At 43.4% G+C, this 19,702-nt stretch overlaps 1 protein-coding gene across 1 annotated transcript in view; it reads left to right on the top strand.

Annotated features, from left to right (window-relative positions):
* Positions 1–19,702, top strand: part of UVSSA (UV stimulated scaffold protein A) — a 126,087-nt gene that overhangs the window by 24,644 nt on the left and 81,741 nt on the right. The window contains exon 8 of the mRNA XM_077477942.1: positions 18,383–18,482. Coding sequence (XP_077334068.1) covers positions 18,383–18,482 — 100 coding nt within the window. The remainder of the gene's footprint in view (positions 1–18,382; positions 18,483–19,702) is intronic.

Raw genomic sequence — 19,702 nt, 5'->3', positions numbered from 1 at the left:
GATGGCCACCATCACAGCTGAGTACATTTAATTTTTAGTTTATAAGACAGAATGGGTTTTTAAATGCACAGCCATCAAGCTGGCTGAAAGACAAATGAAGTTGAGAATTCACGTGTCTGAGGACATCTTCCGTGTCTTTCAGCTTGTTTATGTCAAGCCAGGAGGTTGTCACGGGACGGGCATATCTGGTTTGGGCAAGGCAGAACATAATTGAGGTTTGAAGGCTAATTTAAAGTAGATGTCCTCTCCAAACTCATAATTGTGTTTTGGGTGGAGGTTAAGGGTTGGGGTGGGGAGGGGGGGGTATGTAGAACCATTCTGACCTTTCCTATCATGGTCAAATTCCAGCGCAGTGACGTTTCATCTAATAAGCTTGGTCCTTTCTACAGCCCATTAGAATATTGATGTTGGTAGGGATTCCTCCAAACCTATCTGTTGTCTGACAGTAGTTGAGTGAGTTTTCTCTCTGGCTTATTGTTGAATCTTTTTATAATGAGTTTATATCACTTTATTGGTCTCTCTAAACTGATTAGATGTGATGTTTTCCTGATTTTTATTGCACTACGGGGCTTAATTGTCATTTCATGGCAAAGTCCTATTAGCGTAGAGCCGGATCATTGTCTAAGACTGCAGTAACTCCTTTTAATATGCATGAATGTTGTTGCTGCAGCATCTTACACCATCTTAAAACTTGTTTGTGTTCTCAGATTTAGTTTGTAGTGTTGGTGAAGCAAAAAATGTTTACTAAGTAACCCGTATTCCTATTTTTTTTTCTTTCTTATAAAATCCCTCAGAACCCTCAAATATATATATATATATATATATATATATATATATATATATATATATATATATATATATATATATATATATATATATATATATATATATATATAAATTGTATTTATTATAGATAGATAGAGAGATATATAATATATATTATATTTTTAGCAGAGACCCTAGAGAATAAAAAGGCAGTCGGACAGTTGTTGCAATTGTTTGTCACACAGTATTTGCTCAGCATATTTTTATTTTTATTTTTTTTCAAACGCAAATTTTTTTTTTTATTTATTTATTTATTTATTTTTTTAATGCAAAAAAAACAACACACAATATGTAACCCAATGTTTGGTTAAAAAAAATATAAATGATTATGTTACGTGGAGTAAAAGATATCCAACATGTCAGGCTTTAACCAGTTAAAGACTGCCCATCACATATATACTACGGCAGGGCGGCTCTATTGCACAAAACAACCTACCTGTAAGTTGTTTCATGCAGTAGATGGTGTTGGCTCGTGCATGCACGGAGGAGGAGCCGATGTGCGTGTCTGCCGGCCACCCGTGATCGCTTCATAGAGGCAGAAAGGGGATCTGCCTATGTAAACAAGGCGCATCCCCGTTCTGACAGGGGAGAAACACAATGAGGGGGGGACACATTTAACCCTTTAATCGCTCCTGTAGTTAACCCCTTCCCTTCCTTGCCAGTGTCATTAGTACAGAGATCAGTGCATTTTATTTTATTTTTAGCACTGATCACTGTATTGATGTCACTGGTCCCCAAAAGGCCCCATGCACAATGGATGTTAAAGAAATAAAATATATATATATAAAATATACATATATAAAAATATTTTTTATTTTTTTTTCCAAAATTGTCAGTCTTCTTTTTTTTTTATAGCGCAAAAAAAATAAAAACTACAGAGGTGATCAATACTACCAAATTAAAGCTCTATTTGTGGGAAAAAAGAATGTCAATTTTATTTGAGTAGTATCGCGCGATCACGCAATTGTCAAAGTAACGCAGTGCGTATTGCAAAAAATTACCTAGTCATAAAGGGCATAAATCCTTCTGGGGCTGACGTGGTTAAAATTGCGCACTCTTGTGGAATGGTGGCAAACTGCAGTACTTAAAAAATCTCCATAGGCGACATTTAAAAAATGTATGCAGGTTACCAGTTTAGAGTTAAAGAGGAGGTCTAGTACTAGAATTATTGCTCTCACTATAACATTCGCAACTATACCTTTTTATATGTGTGGTGTGAACGCCATTTTACATTTGTGGGTACGATCTATGTATGTGTTCGCTTCTGTGTGTGAGCATGAGCGGACGGTGTTTTCTGTGTTTATTTTTTCTTAATCACTTTTATTCCTATCACAAGAAATCTAAAAATCCCTTGTGATAGAAATTGGACATGACAGGCCCATTTTATGGAGACCATCTGGGTTCTAGAAGACCCCAGATATCTCCTCTACCCTGGAAAGCATAAGATTAAAAAAAAGATTTAAAAAAAAAAATCGATCTCTGCGTTCCAGGAAAAAGAAAATGGCAGTGTTTTACATCTGCCAGAGTCAGACGTGACGGCATGACGTCGCTTCCAGCCTCCCAGAATCATAGAGATGACCAGGCACCATCTGATCTTTGGCCACCACTGCCAGATCAGATCCCAGGCTCTCCGATCACAAAGGAGAGCCCAGAAAGGTGCTGATGGGTGGCAGGAGGGGGGGGGGTCATCCCCTCCCGTTGCCTGTAAAAGCAATCCAGCGGCTAATCTGCTGCTAGGATGGCTTTTACATTCAAGGGAATTGCCGGCTGAAAAAGATATCTGGATGATGCGTGTAGCTGCACCATTCACTTCAAGCTCAGGACGTCATATGACCAGGAAGTGGGTAATGGTTAAAAAAACATGTTAAAGAGGTAAAAAAATACTGCTCTCTTTTTTTTTTTTTTTTCCTCTCCTAAGTGGGCCTTAAGTAATGCCATAATTTGCTAGTATGCCCAGCATATTGAAACATGTGGACACCTACCAGTAAAACGATGCCCTCCAGAGCTGAGTCCTCACCACTCCCAGCGTTTCTATCTTCGCCTGGCCTGCCTTCTGGGCTTGTGGTCTCCAACCGTTTGAATTGGTGGGTCTCGATGACGACATGATCTCGGCACAGGCAGTGTACTATAAATGCTGAGTAAACAGTGCATGCATGAGTGAGGTCATCGGCTGGAGCCAACATCAGGGGCGTACCTAGAGCATTTGGCACCCGGGGCGGATCCTATATCTGGCACCCCCCCCCCACCATAAAATGTAAAAACACCCACCGTGTCCCCTGCATACCTCTGCATCCTTCAATATCTTTTTGTCACTACTGTGTACCCCCCCTCTCCACAACTGCACCTCTGGACCCCTTTAAATTACACAGCACCCTGCACCTCTGGACCCCTTTACATTACACAGGACCTTGCACCTAAGGACCTCTTTACATTACACAGCAGCCTACACCTCTGGACCCCTTTACATTACACAGCAGCCTGCACCTCTGGACCCCTTTACATTACACAGCAGCCTGCACCTCTGGACCCCTTTACATTACACAGCAGCCTGCACCTCTGGACCCCTTTACATTACACAGCAGCCTACACCTCTGGACCCCTTTACATTACACAGCAGCCTGTACCTCTGGACCCCTTTACATTACACAGCAGCCTGCACCTCTGGACCCCTTTACATAACATAGCACCCTGAACCTCCTGACCCCTTTACATTACACAGCGCCCTGCACCTCCTGGACCCCTTTACATTACACAGCACCCTGTACCTCTGGACCCCTTTACATTACACAGCACCCTGTACCTCTGGACCCCTTTACATTACACAGGACCTTGAACCTAAGGACCTCTTTACATTACACAGCAGCCTGCACCTCTGGACCCCTTTACATTACACAGCTCTTGTACCTCTGGACCCCTTTACATAACATAGCACCCTGAACCTCCTGACTCCTTTACATTACACAGCACCCTGCACCTCTGGACCCCTTTACATTAGACAGGACCTTGCACCTAAGGACCTCTTTACATTACACAGCAGCCTGCACCTCTGGACCCCTTTACATTACACAGCTCTTGTACCTCTGGACCCCTTTACATAACATAGTACCCTGAACCTCCTGACCCCTTTACATTACACAGCCCTTGTACCTATGGATCCCTTTACATTACACAGCACCCTGAACCTCTGGACCCCTTTACATTACACAGCACCCTGCACCCCTTTACATTACACAGCCCCTCACAGCTCTGGACCCTCTGCATGTTACACAGATCCCCTACAGTGCAGACCCCCCTCCCTACCATACAGACCCCCATCTACAGTGTAGACCCCCCTACAGTACAGAATCCTCCCCTACAGTGCAGACCCTCCTACAGTACAGACCCCTCCACCCTATAGCGCAGACCCCCCCCCACAGTGCAGACCCTCCTACAATACAGACCCCTCCCCCTACAGCGCAGACCCCCCTACAGTACAGACTCCCCTACAGTACAGAATCCTCACCTACAGTACAGACCCCCCCTACAGTGCCGAATCTTCCCCTACAGTACAGACCCCCCCTACAGTGCAGGACCCCCCCCCTACAGTGCAGGACCCACCACAGTAAAGAACCCCCCTACAGTGCACAGCCTCCCCTAAGGACCCATAGTGTACCTCGAGCCCAAGGCAGCGGAGGTGTGGGCAGCACCCGAGTGGAGTGTCACCTGTCGGCTCAGTGATCCGGGACCCGGCGCAATAATCCCCTTCTCTCTGTGGTCACGTGACTCACGTCGCGCCGTTGTGATCAGTCTTGGGCAGCGGCTGTCACTCACAGCCGAGCAGAGTAAAGCCGCCTCCCCCTACTTGTCTACACAGTGCTGTGCATGGAGGAGGGGGAGGCGGCTTTACTCTGCTCGGCTGTGAGTGACAGCCGCTGCCCGAGACTGATCAGAACGGCCGCGCAACGCGACCACAGAGACAAGGGGATTATTGTGCCGAGTCACTGAGCCGGCTGCTCGCACCCCCCCCCCCCCCCCCCTGCAATGCCGCCCACTGCCAGTGCCTCGGGCTCTCTCTGTGTGGGCTGCGAACTCGAGGCACGGCGCTGTCTGACACTTCAGTTGCGGGGGGGGGGGCCTGACACCCCCCCAGTGTGTGGCACCCGGGGCGGCCCGCCCCCCCACTTAGTACGCCCCTGGCCAACATCTCAAACTTTTACCTCGGGGGTGGGGGGGTCCAAACTTTTGACCTTCCTGGGCCACATTGGAAGAAGAGGAATAGTCTTGGGCTACACATAAAGAAACTCGAACTATAAAGATGAGCAGAAAAGGTGGGGCGGATCACGATTTACAGATATAGATAATGTAACTATCTGATTAATTGTAATATTATGCATGACTGTGCACTGGTGGGCAGTCATGTTGGAACAGGAAGGAGCCGTCCCCAAACCGTTCCCACAAAGTTGGGCGCGTGAAATTGGGCAAAATGCCATATAGGAGAGCGGAGATAAATGAAGCAATCCCCGCTGAGCAAGCGGATCATCACGATGAGGATCATTACGGATGTGAAAGGGGCCTTAAGTTCACTTTTTTCATCATTAATGTACACTCCGCTTCCCATATTGACAGAAAAACACAGAATTGTTGACATTTGTGCAGATTTATTAAAAAATAAAAACTGAAATATCACATGGTCCTAAGTATTCAGAGCCTTTGCTCAGTATTTAGTAGAAGCCCCCTTTTGATCTAATACAGCCATGAGTCTTTTTGGGAAAGATGCAACAAGTTTTCACACCTGGATTTGGGGATCCTCTGCCATTCCTCCTTGTAGATCCTTTCCAGTTCTGTCAGGTTGGATGGTAAACGTTGGTGGACGGCCATTTTTAGGTCTCTCCAGAGATGCTCAATTGGGTTTAAGTCAGGGCTCTGGCTGGGCCATTCAAGAACAGTCACGGAGTTGTTGTGAAGCCACTCCTTCGTTATTTTAGGTGTGTGCTTAGGGTCATTATCTTGTTGGATGGTAAACCTTCGGCCCAGTCTGAGATACTGAGCACTCCGGAGAAGGTTTTAGTCCAGGATATCCCTGTACTTGGCCGCATTCATCTTTCCCTCCATTGCAACCAGTCGTCCTGTCCCTGCAGCTGAAAAACTCCCCCACAGCATGATGCTGCCACCACCATGCTTCACTGTTGGGACTGTATTGGACAGGTGATGAGCAGTGCCTGGTTTTCTCCACACATACCACTTAAGGCCAAAAAGTTCTATCTTGGTCTCATCAGACCAGAGAATTTTATTTCTCACCATCTTGACGTCCTTCGGGTTTTTTTTTTTTTAGCAAACTCCATGCAGACTTTCATGTGTCTTGCACTGAGGAGAGGCTTCCGCCATAAAGCCCCGACTGGTGGAGGGCTGCAGTGACTTTCTACAACTTTCTCCGATTTCCATCTCTGGAGCTCAGCCACAGTGATCTTTGGGTTTTTCTTTACCTCTCTCACTAAGGCTCTTCTCCCCCGATAGCTCAGCTTGGCCAGACGGCCAGCTCTAGGAAGGGTTTTGGTCGTCCCAAACAAATTCCATTTAAGGATTATGGAGGCCACTGTGCTCTTAGGAACCTTAAGTGCAGCAGACATTTTTTTGTAACTTTGGCCAGACCTCTGCCTTGCCACAATCCTGTCTGAGCTCTTCAGGCAGTTCCTTTGACCTCATGATTCTCATTTGCTCTGACATGCACTGTGAGCTGTAAGGTCTTATATAGACAGATGTGTGGCTTTCCAAATCAAGTCCAATCAGTATAATCAAATGAAGGTGTAGAACCATCTCAAGGATGATCAGAAGAAATGGACAGCGCCTGAGTTAAATATATGAGTGTCACAGCAAAGGGTCTGAATACTTAGGACCATGTGATATTTGTTTTTATTTTATAATAAATCTGCAAAAATGTCAACAATTCTGTGTTTTTCTGTCAATATGGGGTGCTGTGTGTACATTAATGAGGAAAAAAATGAACTTAAATGGCTGCAATATAACAAAGAGTGAAAAATTTAAGGGGGTCTGAATAGTTTCCGTTCCCAGTGTGTGTGTGTGTGTGTATGTATGTATGTATGTAATATATATATATATATATATATATATATATATATATATATATATATATATATATATATATATATATATATATATATATATATATATAATGTATGTAAAGCATTGCACCAGTGATCAGATGTGTCTGCTCGTACCTCATACGGGTCAGGCAGATTCACACTGATAGCAAGAATCAATGAGCTACCAGTGCCATGGTAGTTCATTGAGAACTACAAGCCAACAGCCGCAATGCCTGACGGGCACTGTAGTTTCCCATTCCCAGAGGACTGTGTATGAGTGACGTGGCTAGGTGGGTGGAGAAGATGCCCGCCCGCTGTCACTGGGGAGGAGGGGAGAGGGAAAGAATTGCTGCAGCTGCTGGAACATGTTAAATGTTCTTCCCTAAATCCAGGTGGAACATGTAACCTGTTCCAAAAGGTGAACTTATCCTTTACAGAGGCTGACTGAGCTGTTACAAGCACTTTTCAAGACAGCCTGACTATGCCCACCCTTTCCACCCACCTCCTCCAATCATAGAAACTGTAGTACAGTTTCTATCAGCAAAACTCGATGTATGAATGGAGGCGGGGCAGATGATTGATTGGTCTGCCCCCTCCATTCATAGATCACTTTCATTCACAGAAGCTCTAGTAGAGATTCTGTGAATGGAGGAGGTGGGTGGTGAGTCTTGATGAGTACCTGCCACAGTTCAGCCCCATTAACCCTCGCTGCACTGAAAGATTATGGCAGTGGGGAGGAGGAAAAACTACATGAACCATGTATGGCATGGGATAGTAAAACATATCTAGGAAGAAAGACATACATTATATAGAAAAACTTTTCAGCCGTTTAGTGCCTGGTAGGTCATGGCAACATAGATGTATCCCTTATTCCGTCAATGTCTTCATCTTAAAGTGTTACTAAACCCCCAACTGTAAAATCAGTCTGTATATCCAGTAAAGCATGCTTGTTATACTCACTGTGGAAACTAAAAGGATTAATCCTCTGCATTGTGTAAAAATGCTGTTTGGTCCTTTTTTTCTCTGATCCTCCCTTTCTTTTACTGTTCCCAATCCATATCCTGACATTAAAGAGCCTTGGGGGGCACTCTGCACATGCTCAGTTTGGTGTGTATTGCTAGAAATCATTTTTTTTCCTGTCAGGGAGAGTACATTTGATTGGTAGTGCCCAGACAGAGGGTCAGGGTCCTGCAGCCTCATAGGACATTCAGAGGAGAATGAAAACTCCTTCTACAAGCTTTAAAGTGGGAGTAAACTCCTATGTATGATTTTTACCTATAGGTAACCCTATAATAAGGCTTATAATAAGGCCTACCTATAGGTGCTGTAAATATCTCCTAAATGTGCACAGTTTAGGCTTTAGATATTTACTTTAGATGCAGCTGGTGAGGTCACCGGTGCATGCGCTCTGAAGGAATGGCATACCCGTGCCGTTCCTTCAGAACCGTGCTATAAACAGCGACAGTGATGACATCTCTGGCTCAGCCATTCATATCGCTGAAGCCCACGAATCCAGAAAGAAGACTGGTGAAGATAGAAGTGCCTTCAGTGGTGACATTGCGCCGCTGGAGGGCTTTGTTTTCAGGTAAATCTGTGATAATGTGCTAGTATGTGATTCATACTAGCACATTGACTTAAACTGCCTGGTGCCCAACTTTTTTTTAATTTTTTTCATGCAGGTTACTACAAGCTTTAACCATTTCAGCCCCAGAAGATTTTACCCCCTTCCTGACCAGAGCACTTTTTGCGATTCGGCACTGCGTCGCTTTAACTGAAACTAACGGTCATGCAACGTGGCTCCCAAACGAAATTGACTTCCTTTTTTCCCCACAAGTAGAACTTTCTTTTTGTGGTATTTGATCACCTCTGCGGTTTTAATTTTTTTCGCTATAAACAAAAAAATAACGACAGTTTTGAATAAAACACATTATTTTTTAACTTTTTACTATAATATCCCCCAAAAATATAATAAAAGTTTAAGCCAATACGTATTCTTCTACATATTTTTGGTAAAAAAAAAAAAAAAACACAATTGGTTTGCGCAAAAGTTATAGCGTCTACAAAATAGGGGATAGTTTTATGGCATTTTTATTGATAATTTTTTTTTTTTTACTGTGACTGTGACATTATGGCAGACAACGTTTTTGGGACCATTGGCATATTAATACAGCGATCAATGCTAAAAAGATTGCATTGATTACTGTAAAAATGTTTGAGAGCTTGAGAAAGGAGTGTGGCCGTCACGCTATTCAGAGAGAATAGCTCGAGAAACCGGTCGCATTTCCGCTGACGTCATCACCCTCCGCCTGGATTCCAGTCTGCGTTCCAAGCCTTGTTTTGACGCCCATTCACCGTTGTCGGCCGGAAAAACATCTAGCGGTGCTGGAGACGAGCAAAGGAACAGCACATCCATCCCAGGGACAGACCACACTGATGGGGCCCCCCCCCGTTGTATGGGACCTTACTTTGCCTGTCATTCACCACAATAATGTGAGTGTTGCCACAACTATCTGTTGATTAAAATAACTTATACAGTCTGCACCCAGAGGCTCCTCTTTCTCTCGTTTTGTTTCTAGTGTCTCTGCAACATGGTTTCTGTTTCCACCGTGATTGTGGACTCTTTTCCCTTCCCCTCTCCCCTCCTTATCCCGTTTTATTTACATTGTGCCTATTGCCATTGTGCATATATATAGTGTGGACCTATAGCCCCTCTTGTGCATACATTTTATGCTTATTCAGCACTGTGTTGTTTTCTTTTAAAATAACTGTGGATTATTGCCTTAGTTTTTGTGCCATTTACTTGTATTACTGTAAAAATGCCACTGGCATTGAAGGGGGTTAACCACTAGGTGGCGCTGTAGGGGTTAAGCGTGTCCTAGGGAGTGATTCTAACTGTGTAGGCGCTCTAGGGGTTAAGTGTGTCCTAGGGAGTGATTCTAACTCCCCGATTACAGGGAGTGGTGATCAGTGACAGTGCCACAATGCAGAACAGAGAGATGCTTGTTTACATTAGCATCTCCCTGTTCTTCCTCACCGTGAGACGATCGCGGGTCCCGCGGATATTGGGTCCGTGGGACCCGCAATCACGGTCACGGAGCTCCCGGCGGGCGCGTGCCCGCAAGCCGCCTCTTAAAAGACCATACAGGTACCTTAATCTGCCTGTACGTGCCCTTCTGCCGATTGTATATCTGAGGTGGTCAGGAAGCGCTTAACGAGACACTGATAGAAATCACAAGACTGCTATATACTACTGATGAGAAAAGGTATTTAGCAGTTTTTATATTTACTAAAATAATTGCATTTCCATGTTCTGTTTACTGTGGGAGACCAGATATAGTGAATGCAGGGTCCTGGGTCTAGTAACACTTTAAAGTTGCCCTGTCTGTGTATATCTATTAGTGTAATGAATAGTGTACACAGGCCAGGCAGAATGTGTCCAGTAAAGGTCAAGGCCAAGAAGTCGCATGTATTACAATCCCGCCTGTCATACAGTAATGCGTACAGTAAGCACAGCGTTTCATTTAAAATGAGCCCCAGCGCTATATGTTATGCATTGTAGCACCAAACTCAGTCACTTTTTTTTTTTTTTAAGGAAATTAAAACCCATAAATTCTGTTTAGTGTTGGCTATGCATGGCTGTCACGGAGAGCTATAATGCCCCCTAAAACCTTGGGTTGCTTTTCACCTTTCATAAATTCCTAGGGAGATTCTATACAAAAAATAATTTTCAGCTCCGTGGCTCATTGTTATTCAAACTTGATTGATCGTCGTCATTTACCCAGCGAAGAAGTTAAGTGCTCCTGTCATTTCGGAGAGTATAATTGGGACGTTTCACAGGTCACTGATAGTGGCAGGGTTTCCCTTTTGATTAGTGTTAGACTGATAACAAAAATTACAGTTTCCAGTGATGGATGGGGCCCATAGTGTCTAAACGCAGCGCTCGAGCATTGTACCTAAACAAAATGAATTTGCATCTGATTATGTGCTTAAAGAGTAGAAGCTGGAAACCCGTGCTTCTTATTATTAAAGGGAGAGGAAGACCGGAGAGAGGGATGTTGTCCTTATCAATACAAAGGTTTTCTTTGGTATCAAAGTTTCTTCCAATTTATGACCTACGTCTTTTTAAAGAGCACCTGTGCTTATGTCATGAACATAAAGCTGAGGAGCAGGAGGTGAGGAACTGGATTTGGTTTTCCAGTAAAAAAGCTTACGTTGTATTTTGAAGGTGCCCTGTTTAAAGGCTAAATAGCCTATGCCAGTCATTCTCAACCAGGGTTCCTCCAGAGGATGCTAGGAGGTAATTCTTCCCAATGACCAAAAGTGTAAGGACCATTCTTCCCACTGACCACCCCACTAATGTATCATGAGTTGTAGATTTCTAATTTTTAGCAGGGTTTCCCGAGACCAGAGAACTATTTCAAGGGTTCCTCTGTTTTGAAAAGGTTGAGAAAGGCTGGCCTATGCAATCAAGGGACCCATGAAAAACTGTGCAGCATTAAATAATTGTTTTTTCTCATAATTACTGTATTTATCAGCATATAACACACACATTAATTTTAAGAGGGACGTTTCAGGAAAAAAACTTAAAGGGGTTGTAAAGGTAAAAATGTTTTCACCTTAAAGCGGGGTTCCACCCTAAAGTGGAACTTCCGCTCATCGGAACCCTCCCCTCCACGGTGCCACCGTTGGCACCTTTCAGGGGGGAGGAGGCGCAGATACCTGACAGGGATTTGCACCCACTTCCAGGCATAAACTCCCACGGGAGTCTATGCTTCTTCCTGTCCCGGCGCGCTGTCTGCTGGGACACACACGGGACAGCAAGGACCATTCCCATTGCGCTCGGCGACTCGCGCATGCACAGTAGGGAACCGGGAAGTGAAGCCGCAATGCTTCACTTCCTGATTCCCTCACCTAAAATGGCGGCGGCAGCAGCCAAGAGCCAAGCAAACGATCGGCCTCCGCTTTAAGGTGAAAAAACATCTGGCAGTGTCGCCCCCCCCCCCCCCGTTTTACTTACCTGACCCCTCGAAAGTCACGCGCTCGCCCCCTACATCCTCTTCGCCGCTCACCGTGGCCATTGATTGGTTGCAGTGGATAGATTGAAAGCAATGCAGCCATTGGCTCATACTGTCAATCGCATCCAATGATGTGGCACGCCGGGGGGTGGGGCTGAGTGATACAGTGAGTGGCTATGGCTGCCGGCTGTATCACGGGAGCATGCCCGCAAGCACTCCTCTCCATGCGAGGGAGCTCGCATGAACGTGAGAAGTCCTTGCAGGGGGGAGCTGAGACAGCCGCCGAGGGACCACAGAAGAGCAGGTTCAGGGCCACTCTGTGCAAAACGAGCTGCACAGTGGAGGGGAAGTATAACATGTTTGTTATTTAAAAAATACCTTTACAACCCCTTCAATTTTAAATAAGGAACTTTGAAGCAAAATAAAGGTCAGCGCCTATCTGCAGCCTCATCATTGCCATCAATGCAGCCTGATCAATGGCCATCTGCAGCCTCACAAGTGTCATCAACGCAGCCTTATCAGTCTGCATCAATGCAGCGGCCTCGCCATTGGCGTCAATGCAGCGGCCTCGCCATTGGCGTCAATGCAGCAGCCTCGCCATTGGCGTCAATGCAGCGGCCTCACAATTGCCATTAGTTCTGCCTGATCGATGGCCATCTGCAGCCAGAGGGGACAGGGAGGGGTGCGGGACGAGCGCAGACAGATTACATACAGTGAGAATCTCCTATGATAGACAGAACAGTGGTCCAATGACAACCCAGGAGACGGGACTTCCTATTACAGAGGCCGCCAAGTAAACAGGAGATTCTCACTGTATGTAATCTGACAGCGCTCGTCCCGCCCCCCTCCCTATCCCCTCCAAGGCAACTAAAATTTAAATATCTGCGTATAACACGCACACGCTATTTGCACCCAATTTTCAGGGTGAAAAAGTGCGTGTTATATGCCAATCAATACAGTATATCTTTATTAAAGTTTTTCAAATTATTATTACTGGGTAAATAGAAAAGAAGAAAAAAATATAGCATAACAGAAGTACACCAAAGAAAACCTTTCATATTGTTGATATTATTAGATGTTTAAAAAATTGGAAATGTACGCATCAGACTGAATCAGATACAGTGCCTTAAAAATGTATTCATACCCCTTGAAATTTTCCACATTTTGTCATGTTGCAACCAAAAATGTGAATGTATTTTATTTAATTTTTTTTATGTGATAGACCAACACAAATTGGCACATACCGTATTTACACGCACTTTTTTCCCCTTGAAATAAGGGGAAAATCGCGGGTGCGTGTTATACGCCGATCCTCCGCGATTTTTGAACCTCTGGGCAGCTTTCAGCCGCTTTCGGCCCTTCTCGCCATTTTCGGCCGTTCTCGGCAGCATTCGACCACCTTCGGCCCTTCTTGGCGGCCGAAAACCGCCGAGAGCGGCCGAAAGCTGACGAGAACGGCCGAAGGTGGCCGAAAGCCGGCCAAGAACTACCGGGCACCGCCGAGATACACAGGACATCTCGGTGGACATCTGAAAGGAACACTGACAAGGGGACAATGGTGCACAAGGCTGCAATGATAGACAGGCTGCATGACGAGGCTGCATGACAAGGCTGCAAATGACACTGATAAGGCTGCATTGATGGGCATTTAAATGTAAGTTTTTTGTTTTTTTTTTGTTCCATAAATTTCCCTCCTAAACTTGGGGTGCGTGTTATACGCCGATAAATACGGTAATTGTGAAGTGGAAGGCAAAGGTTAAATGATTTTCAATTTTTTTTTCAGATAAATATGTGAAAAGTGTGGAGTGCATTTGTATTCAGCCCCCCTGAGTCAATACTTTATAGAACCACCTTGCACTGCAATTACAGCTGCAAGTATTTTTGGGGATGTCTCTACCAGCTTTGCACAGAGAGTGACATTTTTGCTCATTCTTCTTTGAAAAATAGCTCAAGCTCTATCAGATTGGTTGAAGAGTGTCTGAACAGCAATTTTCAAATCTTTTTTAAATCTTGTCTCAGATTCTCAATTGGATTTAGATCTGTACTTTGACCGGGCCATTCTAACACGTGAATATTCTTTGATCTAAAACATTCTATTGTAGCTCTGGCTGTATGTTTAGGGTCGTTGTTCTGCTGGAAGGTGGACCTCCGCCCCAGTCTCAAATCTTTTGCTGACTAACAGGTTTTCTTTTAAGATTGCCCTGTATTTGGCCCCATCCATCTTACCTTCACCACTGACCAGCTTCCCTGTCCCTACTGAAGAAAACATCCCCATAACATGATGCTGCCACCACTATGTTTCACAGTGGGGATGGTGTGTTCAGGGTGATGTACAGTGTTAGTTTTCTGCCACACATAGCATTTTGATTTTAGGCCAAAAGGTTCAGTTTTGGTCTCATCTGACCAGAGCACCTTCTTCCACGTGTTTGCTGTGACCCCCACATGGCTTCTCGCAAACTGCAAAATTCTTTATTGTTTTCTTTCAACAATGGCTTTCTTCTTGCCACTCTTCCATAAAGGCCAGATTTTTGGAGTGCACGACTAATAGTTGTCCTGTGGACTGTCAGTATAGGTGGAAGGCCATGTCTTGGTAGGTTTGCAAAGGAAAGGTATACTCTTTCCATTTCCAGATGATGGATTGAACAGTGCTTTGTTAGATGTTCAAAGATTGGAATATTTTTTCATAACATAACCCTGTTTTAAACTTCTTTACAACTTTATCCCTGACTTGTCTGATGTGCACTGTGGCTTACATGATGCTGTTTGTTCACTAAGGTTTACTAACAAACCTCTGATGGCTTCACAGAACAGCTGTATTGATAGTGAGAGCAGGGCTCGACAAATCTCAGGCACCAGGTCGCCATGGTGACTATAAATTGCGTCCTGGCACCTGGGCTTTGTCAGCCCATTCACTGTTGGCACCAGGGATGCACAATTCCTTTCGCCCATAGCTGGGGACATGTCGTTTTGGGTGCTGGGCAGGTTACTAGTCAGATGGAAGCATTCAGGCATGTCTTATTAAAGAGAATCCCAAAAAAAAAAAAAACAACCCACAAAAGAAATTGTGAAAAAAAAAAAAAGTGTAGCAAAAAAAAAAAAAAGTACTTTTCAGATTTTTCACCTTGGACTGCTGGATAAAAAGACCAGGATAAGAGTCCTTACAGATCCAGAGTCCTCCTGCCTACCATCATAGGCGCCAATAGGAGGCAATGTATAATATTGGCATGGAACGTGACCTTATGAGTGTACCATGACGGTATAACATAGAAACCCTCATTTGAAATTTACCAGTTGAAAATAGGGGGGAAAGTAAAGTTCTCCTATTGGTGCCTGTGATGGTAGGTAGCGGCTCTGTAACAACTTCTATCCTGGTCTTTTTTTTCTTTTTCTTTTCAAATCTTTTATTTATTGAAACCCAGAAAAGGCAGAGCCAAGTCGTTACATCCATAATGTATAAACATTAATACAGTCCATTACATTACATGTCCAACTAGTAAACAGGTGCACATATGCGCCGGCAGGGCAGCCTGGCTGTGCGAACTATACCTGTACATCATTCCTTGTATTAGATACAGCAGGCGTGCACCACGGGAGCTTGCCCGCGGGTTTGCGGTCTCAATGTCCACCAGCCACCCATGATCGCAGTGAGAAGAGGCAGAACAGGGATCTGCCTATGTAAACAAGGTGGATCCCCGTTCTGACAGGGGAGGGGAGACAAAACGGGATCAGGAACAGTGATCTCTCTACTGCCAGTGAGATCCCCCTGACAGTTAGAAAGCACCTCCCTAGAGAACACTTAACCCTTTGATCACCATTAGTGTTAACTCCTTCCTTGCCAGTGCCATTTATACAGTGCATTTGTATAGCACTGATCACTGTATTGGTGTCACTGGTCACCAAAAACTGCCACTTAGGATCAGAATTGTCCACCGCAATGTCACAGTCCTGCTAAAAATCTCAGATCGCCACCATTATTAGTAAAAACAACAACAAAAAAGACTCCCTAAATCTTTCCCCTATTTTGTAGACACTATAAATTTTAAACAAACCAATGAATATACGCTTATTGCGATTTCCCCCCCCCCCCCCCCAAATATGTAGCAGAATACATATTGGCCTAAACTGATGAATACATTTAGTGTGTATATGTATGTGCGGAATATATATATATATATATATATATATATATATATATATATATATATATATATATATATATATATATATATATATATATATATATATATATAATTATAAATTATACATACAATATATATTAATTTATATATATTTATTTTTTGTATATGTATTATAGCAGAAAGTAAAAAAAATATTGTTTTTTTTATTTTTATTTTTTACACTTGTCTGTTTTTTTTGTTTATAGAGCAAAAAATAAAAACCACAGAGGTGATCAAATACCACCAAAAGAAAGCTCTATTTGTGGGGAAAAAAGGACAATTTTGCTTGGGTACAACATCGCACGACCACGCAATTGCTAGTTAAAGTAGCACAGTGCCGTATCGCAAAAAATGGCCTGGTCATTAAGCGGGTAAATCTTTCCGGGGCTGAAGTGGTTAAGGTAGTAACTGCACATTTCAGATGCCCATCCAGCGATGTCCTACTGAGTTCCTCTCATGCCTTGCCTCAGCTCCATCTGCACTGCCATGTTCTGACGTCATTTAGAGACCCTCCGGTTCTTCCTGGTTTGGCGGGCGGGCCCCTCCATGACAAGCTGATAGGCCCGCCCCTCCTCCTTTTCTGAACAGAAGGCTATGTTTCCTGGGCTATGTGATGTGCGTATTCCAGGAGGCACAGGGGCAATGTGCACGTCATTCGACTAAGGTGACAAACTGTGCATGGGGAGGTGGGGCCGGACATTTCTTCCTTTTTTTTAAAAAAGGTAAAAAAATCACAGTGCAATAATGAAAGAGGATGGAAGGATGGGGTGGAGGGGAGGGAAGTAGCAGAAGAGGGTGAAGGTCTGTTTTAAGGTAATTTTAGCTATATTTAGTGAACTTGCAGCCACACTATTAAGTCCCGGTGGTGACACTTTATTTATACTAACACTTAATATAGCTACGCTCACCTTAAGCTTGATGGAAGATACTGCATATAGCCGCATAAAGGAGCAAATCTATGAAACCATGGCCCTTCATGATCCTTTAGAGTTGAGGAAACAATGCTGCCCTTGTACTCTGTTTTTGCATCATGATATGTCACAGATGGAAACCAACAAATAAAGGCTCCTAATAGTTCCGGGTTCTACTATATCATAATATGGAAGAAATGTCTCACATGATTCTTGGTTCTACTATATCATGATGTGGAAGAGATGTCACACATGGTTCCTGGTTCTACTATACCATGATATGGAAGAGATGTCACACATAGTTCCTGGTTCTACTATACCATGATATGGAAGAGATGTCACACATGGTTCCTAAATTCTACTATACCATGATATGGAAGAGATGTCGCATGGTTCCTGGTTCTACTATACCATGATATGGAAGAGATGTCACACATGGTTCCTGGTTCTACTATACCATGATATGGAAGAGATGTCGCATGGTTCCTGTTCTACTATACCATGATATGGAAGAGATGTCACACATAGTTCCTGGTTCTACTATACCATGATATGGAAGAGATGTCGCATGGTTCCTGCTTCTACTATACCATGATATGAAAGAGATGTCGCACATGTTTCCTGGTTTCTTCTATACCATGATATGGAAGAGGTGTCGCATGGTTCCTGCTTCTACTATACCATGATATGAAGAGATGTCACACATGGTTCCTGCTTCTACTATACCATGATATGGAAGAGATGTCACACATGGTTCCTGGTTCTACTATACCATGATATGGAAGAGATGTCACACATGGTTCCTGGTTCTATTATACCATGATATGGGAAGAGATGTCACACATGGTTCCTGGTTCTACTATACCGTGATATGGAAGAGATGTCACACATGGTTCCTGGTTCTATTATACCATGATATGGAAGAGATGTCACACATGGTTCCTGGTTCTATTTTACCATGATATGGAAGAGATGTTGCATGGTTCGTGGTTCTACTATACCATGATCTGGAAGAGATGTCACACATGGTTCCTGGTTCTATTTTACCATGATATGGAAGAGATGTTGCATGGTTCGTGGTTCTACTATACCATGATCTGGAAGAGATGTCGTACGTGATTCTTGGTTCTACTATACCATGATATGGAAGAGATGTCGCACATGGTTCATGGTCTACTATACCATGATATGAAAGAGATGTCACACATGGTTCCTAAGTTTTTAAAAAGTTCCCATGAGCATAGTGCTATGGGGACACCATAAACTTTATTTATTTATTTTTCTTAAGGTTATGTTCTGTGGTTAATTTTTATGCAAATGGCACCTAGCATAGTTTTGTCTTTTAACGTTCCACTTGTATTCTAATATTGTAGGTAGGAGCCAGTGAGGATGAGGATGAAGATGATTTTGAAGAGGTCCCGGAGAAGGAAGGTTACGAACCTCGCATTCCAGACCACCTTCGCGCAGAGTACGGTGAGTTTGCCCAGCTGCGAGAAGCTTTATCCCAGCATGTTACTGCAGCAGTAAAGTAAATAAACAGCCATTATGAAGTAATAAAAGGATCACTAGTGTGCGTAATCTCTCAGACTGCTGCAAGGAAGTCATTACAGAGATAGGAAAGGCGCGATTGGCCGCAGATAAACAAATTACTTTGTAGGGGAAGAGGCGGCCGAGACTGCGGGCTTATTTCATTCAGTCATGTAGCCGTGTAGTTTAAAGCCTGCCGCTGTTATGTGCACTACAAAGGAATATTTATAAAGGATATTTATTTCCCGGGGAAGAAAAATATACCGCTTCACACGCCTCTCTTGTAAATGGCTTTTCCTGGCGCGCTCGAATTACAGTAAATCTGTTTAATTAAATCCCATTATAAGGAGTGATATGACACCTCCTGGCATTGTACAATTATACTCTCTCGGAGGTTTCTCTGGGTATATAAAACTGAGCCATGCGAGGAGCCGCGCTGTGCGCTTTATAAAGGCACGCACATTAGCTTTTTCGCTACCGGTATGCGAGTAATGAGATCACAAAATATTTTAATATTAAGGCAAAGACTAAGGTAAACTCTACATAAATAGCCCCGCTGTTATTATTTTAATGTACCAGAAATAAAATCGACTGTTAAACAGAGATGGCGGTTAGTGAATGTGGTAACATGTACATAGCGTAAAAGTCAAGGTGTTTTTTTTTTTTATTTGTTTTTTTTTTAAATCGATAAGGAAAAAGGCTTATAACCTCATCTTATGTGTAATAAGTTATATGTAAAGCATAAAGATGTATTTGTTTTTTTTTTTTTATGTAGAGTTTCTAAACACAAAAACAAAAATGGAATATATTGCAGCTTACCAGTCATTAGATGTGGTGTCTGCATATTTTTTTTTGTTACAGCTGGTGATCCTGCCATTAACACACTTGTATTTACTAGCCTAGCCCTTCTGTATAAGGGCAGCAGAAAACAGATAGGACTACAGAACCCTGCCCCATTCTTATTGTCCTTTAACAGTGGAAGGTGTTTTTTGTAGCTCCCCAGAAAACAATATATATACCATAGTTGGTAAGGTTGAGAAAATGCCATGCAGTTCACTAGTCCATGCAGTTCAACCTGTGTACTTGGTGTATACTGTTTCATGTCGATAATCATTTCCCTTATCCCTGTATATTGTGTTCACTAAGAAGCACAAACAAGAGTTTTT

The sequence above is a fragment of the Lithobates pipiens genome, unplaced genomic scaffold (assembly GCF_037356315.1).
Source record: "Lithobates pipiens isolate NorthernLeopardFrog02 unplaced genomic scaffold, aLitPip1_a1.2 Scaffold_13, whole genome shotgun sequence".
NCBI classification, from domain to species: domain Eukaryota; kingdom Metazoa; phylum Chordata; class Amphibia; order Anura; family Ranidae; genus Lithobates; species Lithobates pipiens.
The sequence above is the reverse complement of the archived record's forward strand: the minus strand, read 5'-3'. Positions and strand labels throughout refer to the sequence as shown.